The 10717-nt window shown below is 36.2% G+C and overlaps 1 protein-coding gene across 1 annotated transcript; it reads right to left on the bottom strand.

Moving 5' to 3' along the window:
• Nucleotides 1-7214: 7214 nt before the first annotated feature.
• Nucleotides 7215-9730, bottom strand: LOC145069133 (UDP-URONIC ACID TRANSPORTER 1-like). The gene is made up of 4 exons (XM_079016103.1): nt 9059-9730; nt 8679-8782; nt 8053-8281; nt 7215-7632 (listed from the first exon to the last, which is right to left on the bottom strand). Exons 1-4 carry the CDS (start codon nt 9515-9517, stop codon nt 7486-7488), a joined length of 939 nt encoding a protein of 312 aa, XP_078872229.1. The 5' UTR covers nt 9518-9730; the 3' UTR covers nt 7215-7485.
• Between the last annotated feature and the right edge of the window lie 987 nt (nt 9731-10717).

Here is a 10717-nt window from a genome sequence, read left to right as displayed (position 1 = left end):
GTACGAACTCAATAACTCATCTAGTAGTTGACGTCGAACATAGAGCCAGTCATCCTCACCATACCCAAGACAAACAAATATTGCTCGAAATCCACAGTTTCCATCGCCCTCTACATCTTGTATATGTATGATGTAAGGATGAAACATCACTTGAACTTCATCTATTATTCGATGATTGTAGCATGATTGAGGCTCTTCCTTCAAGTCTGGAATTTCATTCAAGTCTGACTTTTCCTTCAAGTCTAAAATTTCATTCAAGTCTGGAATTACATTCAAGTCTAGAATTGTGGTTATGTATGAACTATGTCTTGTCGGCTACCTATCGTTCAACTTAATAGATTTTGACATGGTTGAAAAGTTGCGTCTTCTAGGAGCTTGATTGATAGAATCAGTTTGTTTTTGTTTTTGTTTCTTCAAACTTGGTCATCCACGCGTATTTTTTTGAATTACAGGTTCTCTAATGTTTGTTTTACTTAGATGAAATATATCTAGTAGCTTTCTCATCAGGCTTTTTTTCACAGCTTCCGGTTGCTTATTGTAGGTTTCTTTAAACACTTCAGATTTACCATCACCACATATATCCTCATTTTCCATAGGAATTGACGGTGAAATTTTAAGCTTTCTCCAGAATACATCTATTGATTCCAATGGAATACACTCATATGCGTTGAAATATCATTAATATATAAACAATCAATATATAACTTAAATTTAAAAAATAATTATCAAATGTACCCACCGGAGTTCAAGTACGCTGCTAGCATGCAGGCACATGGTAAGCCACAACTGTTTTGTAGTTTACAACCACAGTTTGTAGAGTCAATTTGATGTACCCGTTGAAGTTCCTCTATAAGCATATCCAGAGCTTTAAGTGAAACATTACCCCGCAATAAATCGAAACACGAAAATTTGTGTTCGTGTTTGGAGACAATCATGCTCTTTTCAAAACTCTCATTTATCGTTGTAAGTTAAGACTTCACAAACCGATCAATAGTACCAACAAATTTAGCTAAAGAATAATTTTTTTTCTTATAAGTACTTCTTTAACGTTGAATGTTGGCTCTCAACTCTATTGTTGGTTCGTTGTCCAAAGTTCAAATGTTGATCAATCCAAACAGAGACAAACATTTCCTTATACTTTTTTAACCAAACATCGTCCAAATACTGTAAAACATCTGGAATTATATAAATGTTATTTATGTATAAAAAACCTTCTAAATTTATAAACAAGTCATTACAAAATAAGTAGAATTGTACATGCATGTTCTCTTAACATTGACTGTAGTTTTTTTTTAGTTTTCGGTGTACGATGTCTATGTTGGAGACTCAACAAGTTTCCTCCACATAGCACGAAAGGACTTCCACTCAGCTTTCAATGGGATTAGCGTCTTATAATGTTTTCTAATATTTTCGGTAATGTGACATCGACAAAGTAAGCGAGTTGCATAAAGGAAAACTTGTTGGCATGCATTCACCAATGTCAACTCTCTGTTCGTCACTATAGTGTGTGGTTGTATGCACTTTTCTAGTGTCAACCTTAGACTTGAAGGAATATTTTTTAACTAAAAAAATCAATATTAATAACTTAGCAATATATATATATATATATATATATATATATATATATATATATATATATATATATATATATATAAAAGTTAATTTTTAAAACAGTTAGAGCATCAAACAAAATTATTGTATTCTAATCTTTCCAAGTATTAGACTATATTATATTAATATTTGAATCTCATTGCCCCTCACCCCATCCCACCCTAAAATCGATCAATGCCTTACTATGACCCCTCTATACCAAAATTAAAAAAGCTAAAACAATAAAGCATAGTTGTAACGTCTCAAAAATATGATCCAAAAAATTCATTTTTAATTTAAATAAAACGATATTCCAAAAAAATTATTCATACAACCCAAGTGAAAATAAGTATATTAAACATCATAACAATCATACTGATATCTAAAAAGAAGAATCCAGTAAGCGTATAATTACATACACATACTAATATCACACAGACAATGAGTATTCTAACATAACAGATCATGGGTCGGCATTGGTGCCTTCGACCCGCTATACATGGTGAGGAAACTCACATCGACTGTTGAATCTCACTGAAAAATTCATGGTTGTTGGTCAAACGAATCACCGAGCTAAACAATACCAAAACAACACCAAATTAACATTTGGGTTCCAATCTATAACCAGAAATCCATACTTGGGGTAAAAAGACCATTTGACCCCTAACCTAGCTTGGTCCAAGACTAAGGCCCAAAATCACAATCTTAAATTTCCAAAAGCCCAATAACCAACCAAGGCCCAATTATGGCCCAATTTTCCAAATTGGGCCCAAACCCCTTACATGGGCGTTATCCTAAAGCCCAAATATTTTCCTAGTCCAAAACACTTGCACTCAGATGGTCCACTAAGAACTCAAGCACCCAAACCCAAAAAGGAAGCCCAAAGTCGAAGCCCAAATGCAAAATCCCACCTAACTGAGTATGCGGGGCGTACTCAGCTGTACGCTAAGCATACACGCTATTTGGCTTGTACACTGTGCGTACAGACTTGTACGCTCAGCGTACTCATCCTTTAAGCCAAACTCTTCATTAAGCTCTTAATGCTTAAGCCAAGAACTCCAATCCACAGATCTGAGTCCTAATAAGTGTCTAGAACCATAAAGTCATTAACTTGGTGACTTTACATGCCCCATAAAGACCCAAATTCAAAATATAACACTCTACTTTCATTAAATTGACATAAACTCATGCATGGATGCATCTAAACCCTAAAGGTGCCAACCTTATAAATCTAGAACCTCGGAAACACCAAGAGTGGAAACTCAAAGCTTCCGGAGTGGTATCAACCACTAGATCTCATTCTTGGGGCCAAAAAGCGACCAAAACTCATATATAATAGATCTAAGCCATAATTGAACAAGTTCATAGCTTTATACCTCAAACAAGCTGGAAATGAAGCAACTAGTCAAGATCCACAAGCTCTTCCTTGATCTACCACCTTGCACCAAGCTTCTACTTCTTAAATATGGACTAAAGAGCACCAAAATGGACACAATGAGATCAAAACACAAGGCGAGGCTTAGGGTTTCGAATATGAGGCTTAAGGGTAAAAGGATGCTGAGAAATAAAGGTTTTATAAGCCATAAGGATGAATATATAGTGTCCAACCCCAAAAATTAGGATTTTCATTATGCACAAGTACGCCCCGCGTACGTGTCCGGAACCTTGTCTAACCCTCGCATGAGTACACTACGCGTACCATGTGGTATGCCCCGCATACTCGCTTTGCAACTTGTACACCAAGCGTACCATGTGGTATGCCATGCGTACAACATAAGGACCAAAATGCAATAATCAATATACAAGGGGAAAAATTGAACATACCAGGATTCCAAGTGTTACAATAGTGATAGAATGATAAACACAATTCACAAGACACTATACTATACAAAATGACAAACCAAGAACATTGTTTTTCACATTCTCTACTTCATTATTCATTAATTTCATTATGAATTCATAAATACATCATTAAAATAAAAAGGAGAATTTATCTTGGGAGAAAAAGCAGTCAAGCACAATTGAAACTTGGGAAATTTAAAGAGATAATAGATACTAACATGTAGTCAGCGAGTTGGATAGAGAACTTAAAGGAGGACAAGACGACTACCAACGACTCAACGAGATATCAAGATTCAAGACAATAGAAAGATAGTATTTGGCGAGAGAGACAAGTAACACTAACGACCTACTTACATTGTTATTAGGTTTGTGTAGCACCTGGTTCCTGGTACGTAAATCTTATTTGGGTATTCTCTTTTCTTTTAGCCTTGGACTCGGCGAGTCATAGGTCCGACTCGCCGAGTAGGTACGGGACCCGGGACACGTTTAAGTTGGAGACTCGGCGAGTCCATATCTTGGACTCGGCGAGTCACCGCTGTTGGATGAAACCCTAAGTTTCAGGGGTTTCCACCCTATTTAAACACCATATCCGCCCAAGGCCAGCCCCCATTCACCCTTAGAGCTCCCAACCCTCGTTCTAAGCTTGTTCATAGAGAGTTTGAAGAAATTGTTGTGTATTCTTGAAGGTTTTGAGGCAAAAGGGGAGTAGATCAAGAGGAAGGGAAGGACTCCAAGCATCTTTGTGCTCTCTCAACAGTTCCTTTGAGGTATAACCCGTTTTCCCCTTGTTTCTATGCTTATTACTTCATTTAAGTCATTCTTGAGCCAATCCCCAAGCTTGTATGTGCAATATAAGTCGTAATAAGTTGGTTGGCCTTTAGATCTAGGCAAGATTGAGCTCCAGGAGCTCAGATCTGTTATCTTTATGGACCCATGTTGCTTGTTCACCCTAGATCTACCCTTTTGAGGCAATTTGAGCCCTAAATCCCTCATTGGTGAGTATCTACACGTAAAGTTGGAAACTTTACGTGTCATTCATGCCCTAGGAACCCAGATCTGTAATTGGCATGGACTGAAATCGAGCAAAATCGCGTATATAGTGAATGCATGGCGACGACTCGGCGAGTCGTTCATCAGACTCGGCGAGTCTGCTCGCGAGTCTCCGACTTGTCCCCTTTTCGTTGTGTCGAGTGGGTGTAGTGAGTCACGGGGTGTGACTCAGTGAGTTGGAAGCCAAACTCATCCATGGAGGAACTCGGCGAGTCCCTGCCCTGACTCGGCGAGTTCAAGGCAATCTCCTTAGATCAAGAACAGACTCGGCGAGTTGTTCATACAACTCGGCGAGTCACAGCGTAAAGTGTTCTTCGGGTGAAGATGAACTCGACGAGTTGTTCATACAACTCGGCGAGTAGGATGAAGGACTTGAACCTCAGTTAAGAAGAAGAACTCGTCGAGGCAACGCCCAGCTCGACGAGTAGGGTCGGGATCCAGGACAGTCGTTTGGATAGGGACTCAGCGAGTTGGAGAGCCAACTCGGCGAGTCGGGTCAACTGAAAGTTGACTCTGACTTTGACTTATGACATGATCAGGGGTAAAATGGTCATTTTACCCAATGGACAGTTAGCAGTGATTGACTGAGTATGTTGTGGGGTTTGCAGCCGGAGGATTTTCGGAGCAGCAGTAGGCAGTCAGTCCTCGACCAGATTAGCAGCTATTTCGAGGTGAGTTTCCTTTTCAGTAGAAATGGGTCTAAGGCACCAAGGCCGACCCGTGTAGACGAGATGTTAGCACTAGAGTGTGGGCCGAGCCCGTATCTCTGGGTTTAGTCAAGTATGATATATGTGTCAATACAATAGAGTTGCTTATACTTGTTGTCTGTGTGATACTTGTATTTTATGGGTTAGCGGTAGAGTGTGGGCAGGGCCCGTATCTCTCCGAGGTTGGAGTGTGGGCTAGGCCCGTATCTCCCAGATAGTAGAGTGTGGGCGAGGCCCGTATCTCCCGACTAGCGAAGTGTGGGCAGGGCCCGTATCTTCACAAGTGTGGGCGAGGCCCATATCTTCCGGCTAACGAAGTGTGGGCAGGGCCCGTATCTTCCCGAGTGTGGGCGAGGCCCGTAACTCCTAGCTGAACGTTCTTTGTTATATGCTTGCATGGTATGAGGTATTATGGGGGAACTCACTAAGCTTCGTGCTTACGGTTTTCAGTTTTGGTTTCAGGTATGTCACACACACACCCTCTTGTTTCTGCAATTTCGAGTTTATTCTGGGATTGATACTCTGATATTTTGATTGATTGAATGTTGTGGTTTTTAATTTGGTTTTCAATGTGAAGTGGTTCAGCTAAACAATGTTTTAATTGTTAACGTTTTCTATGTAATGTTTTATAAACGAAATTTTTGGACGTGAAATTTTGGGTCGTTACAGTTTGTTAGGCTTTGATGTTTTTGGTGGTTTTATAAAAATCTATAATGTTTACTTGAACTTATACTGGAAACATATGTGTTGAAACCCAAGAACTGGTCATAACAGAATGCGGATTTGGAAACCTAATCCGTAGCAATCTATCAGCACGCTCGCAACCATATCACAGATGGATCATGCCTTTGTACCTTTTATGTTTGTTTATTAATGGCATGTCCACATTAGGTAGTAGTCGGTATACTATGTACCATATATGATACTTTTATATTATCTTAGACCCATGCTTCTAAGATCTGATTTGACAGGTCATATGATGTTTGCCTATAAATATATATTGTAACGTCTTACAAAAACACTTATCTTTACAAAAACACTTATCTTTTCAGTGAAATCATATATATTCTTCTCCATCTCTATGCTTATAATGTCTTACTCTTAGTTTATTTGCTTACTTTGATGTTATTTATTTATTACTCTTAGTTTATTTGCTTACTTTGATATTTATTTATTTTGAAGTTCATTTTTCATGATTGTTGGACCCTAAACTAATCTTAACAATATGTATTTTTTTGATATATATACTTTCCTTAAATTGTTGATAAATTATAGAATTTATGATATGATTTTGATTTTTTATTTCCATTGACTTTTTCACAATTAAAATTACTTTAAAATTGAAATCAAATGTTACATTGTATATATAGCTAACTATTAATTTTCTTTAATAATAATACGTAAAAATATATTTTATGAAAATACCAAAACCATTACTATATATTTTTCCATGAATTTGAAGGTCTTTTAAATCAAAGGTCTCATGCGACCGCACCACTCGCACACCCGAGGGCTGCCATTGGAATTATATATGATATTAGTGTATAAAGTTAGACGTTTTATTGAAAAACGGTGATATTAAACACTTCGAAATAAATATTTTAGACATAAGTGAAGATATTTCTTTCAAAAAATTTTAGAAAGAAAAAACCAAAAAATAACTACAAGAGTTTGAAGATCAAACCCAGAATGATGCTTTCTTTGAAAAAAAATGAAAAGTAGTCTAAAATGTTAACAAAAGTTCGGAATGAGGCATTCAGTAGAAATTTATTTTTTAAAAACAGGAAAAAAAAATCATTATTAAAAAAAAAAAAAAAAAAAAAAACACCCTCTTAGTTTCCCTAAAATGAAAGGCATACGATTTCTTTTCCTGATAATTATTAGTTTAAGCTTCTTCATTGGCACAAAAATGCATATGAAAAAACATCGTCTCTTTTTGTTTATAATGACACGATAATTTTCTTTTGCAAAGGTCTATGAAGCTCGAGATTTTGGTTGTCTTTCCAAGAACATGAACTAACCATGTTATAATAATGACCTTTAAAATTACATACCACAAACCAACTCTAAGTTTCACATGAAAGCACTCAGAAATTACATGACTTTCATCTGATATATAGCATGAAAGCTACATGTGAAAGCTTTTTCTCTTATATGTTTCACAAAACCAACGAGTCTATGGTGCTTCACAAAGTTGTTGAATCCAATTCAAAAAATAAACCTCTCTTAGCTCTCACTTCTAATCGTAATCAATAATTCAATGCTCTAACTGCTGCTAAAATGTTTTGGTTGACAATCATTTGTATCTCCGCTTGGCTTCTCCATAAGCAACCACCCCCATAACAGTCATCGAGTAACCAGCTATTCCTACAAATGTCACGGGATTTCTGAAAAGAAGTATCGAGATAACAACAGCTACAGCTCCTTTCGCATTCCCAAGTACCTGATGATCACATATATATCAACTTCAATTAATAAGGATGTGAAGTCCACATAGTTGTTCAAGGGTCCAGTCCGAGTTCGAAATCCAATGTAAATTGGGATTCCTTATGTCAGCTACTGTATACCTTTTGCAGAAAAAGTATATGTGATGAACGTCACTCATAACTTGTTTGACTTTTTCGGTCAAATGGACAAACTATTTTATTTCAATTTTTAATAAAAAAAAGAACTTTGATAATATGTGGAGTTTCGCAACAGGCATTGGAAGATAGAAACTGTTAGTGCTAATTCTCAATTAAAGTTCATATGATTTTTGAACTTGTAAACTACTAGGTTTGACCGATTAAAGTCAAAATGCATCTTTTTTTTCTTGGTATATACAAAGAAAGTGCATTAGGAACCAAGAGGGTGAGAGAGGAACCTGGAGTGTCAATGCACTTGTGTTCTTGGTCACCAAGAAATTGGTCAAGTTGGCTGCATAAGCCATGGTTGAATTGATCAAAAGCAATAGCCACATGAATCTATGTTTCAATGCAAGAGAAATGGTAACTTCTATCACATCTGGTTCCATTATAAGTGCAGCAGGCAATAAAACAACGATCGCAATCGGGGACATATATAGCAACAAATTCATGGAATTCAATTTCTCCCTGCAAATATATCAAATCATATGGTAATTGTTAGTGAGTGAATTACATGTTCAAATTCGGATTTTACATGTGACTTTAAGGAAAAATGTCACGGTATAATCATTGTATTCGAAATAAGATTTTACATATTCCAAATGGGATTTTACATGTGACTTTATAGCAAAATGTCACACTATAATCAATGTATTCGAAATGGGATTTTACATATACAAAATGGGAATTTACATGTGACTTTATGAGAAAATGTCTGTATTTGAAACCTGATTTTACGTATTAGAAATGGGATTTTACATGTGACTTTATATGAAAATGTGGCATTATAATCATTGTATTCAATAGTTTCTCCTAAAGGAGATGTTATTAACTTAATGACAAGAACATGAATTTACAGATTTACCCCTCGGAAGAAAGTAGGATGCCTTGAAGAACTGACTTGAAGGCCCTAGCAGCGGTCGCACTTATGCACATAATAAATCCATACAAATGAAAACTTGGCTCACCCTGCCAAAAATCGAATAATTTAATCCTTCTTAAAAGATCAATTTTCAAGAAAACGAAAAGTGTAACAATGACTATGTGAATTTACATTTATGTGAAGAATTACTAACAAATTAAGAGGTTTCCAATTGTACATGTAGTTTAAGATCTAAACGAATTTACTTAAGATCAAGAAAATTGAGCATAGATCAAGATTAAATCAAGTCAAGAACAATAACCCCATAATCTGATCCTTATTTTATCCAAAAACGAAGTTCAATAATTCAAGAAAAAACATACCCCACTGGCAATCACAACACCAGTGACCACAGGAACAAGTGCACCATAGGTAACCCAAGCTTCTCTCTTTAAGGTCATCAGATACGCAAACATGGCGGTGAAAAACGGTGTCGTTGCACCGACAGCTTGGTTGAAAGAAACAGGCAAAAATCTAAGAGAAATATTCCCACCTACAACGGACGCACAAAACACAATGCTGAGAGTTGCAATCCTTAAAAACTGCGACCTCGATTTGATCTTCTGAAAGGGAACAACTTTGAGAAAAACAATGGAGATGTAACTGAGGATAGCACAAGCTGACATATGACACATTGTGAGAAAAATTGGGAATTTGAAGCCATAATTGGAGAGCAAGAACTTATTGAGGAGAAGAACACCGATGTTCGATGAATACCAGAGGATAATGAGTGATGAAATGAAGAACACTTGTGAAGAGGGTGGTGATGAAGAAGATGACATTTTTGTGGGGTTTTGGATGGATCTAATGAAGAAGAAGGAGATGGGTCATTTGTGATGAAATTACAGAAGCAAAAAAGTGGATTTTGATTCGGATCTGTGCAGGATTTGTTTTAAGAAGTGGCGATGTTTGTGCCGTGATGCAATGAATCTGTGTCGGGAGGTGGAGATGGAGGGGGTGTGGGGATATGTGTGTGCCGCCGAAGAGAGATAAAGGAGATGTTTTATGTTTAAACGTGTCTGTTTTCTATTTGTCGGTAACCTTTTTCGGAATTATTTTTTAAACGAAGCCAAAGTTGTTTTTGAAAAACTTTCTAAAGAACTCATCATTTTTAAACAGATTTTGTTATGTTGAGTTTGATGGAGAACGGAAATATGAATATAAAGACATGTTATGGTAGAAAATTCGTGGACAATAATACAGGATGTTTTCGTTTTCCAAGATATGTTCAAAGCTGATGATTTTTACTTAAAAGACCATTAGCTTGTCTAAAAATCAAAGAGCTTTTAGTCTAAAAATGGAAATAAATGATGATTTCGTGTTCTATCGGTATGAGATGTATTAAAAAAACATTTTTCTTAAATGGTCGGGTTTATGTGGACAAATTATATAGAATTATAAGCGAGACTAGTAGGATGTGTTTGTTGTTTAAAAAAGCAAAAACATTTTTGTGCACCAATAATAGACTTTGTAACTCCTCAGAGAAACTTGAGATCATTTAAAATTATATTGTTTTTGTGCTACAATTTGTGACATATTGTTAGCCAATTGTTTGATCTAATCCTCCTCAAAGTTCATGAAATATAATTATTAAGTTGATGGATGTCATCTACCACGATTTAGGCGAGGGCCAAAGGGGAGCCGCCCCTTGGACGGCATTCCGAAAGAAACTTTTTGTAAAATGTTATTTCTATTATCAAATTTTATGTTATATGTTGTATTTTTTAATGACAAAGTTGTAAAAATAGTCCTTATGGTATATATATTTTTTTGTTTTAGTCCAAATCTCGATTTTTTTGGTTTCGTGGTCCTTTTAAGCTAGTTTCATTGCGTTTTTGGTTCTTATGAATAGTGAAATGACTGTAATACCCTTGGGTTATTTATTTTTCATTTCTTTCATTTTTTTAAATCTAAATACTTATATATTTATATAACTAACTAGGTTAAAACCCGTGGAACCCACGGGTGTTAATTTTAAATAG

Source organism: Lactuca serriola, chromosome 8, assembly GCF_051521515.1.
Source record: "Lactuca serriola cultivar US96UC23 chromosome 8, Lser_US96UC23_V15, whole genome shotgun sequence".
NCBI classification, from domain to species: Eukaryota; Viridiplantae; Streptophyta; class Magnoliopsida; order Asterales; family Asteraceae; genus Lactuca; species Lactuca serriola.
Note: the sequence above shows the minus strand (reverse complement) of the source record. Positions and strands in the feature narration are given on the sequence as shown.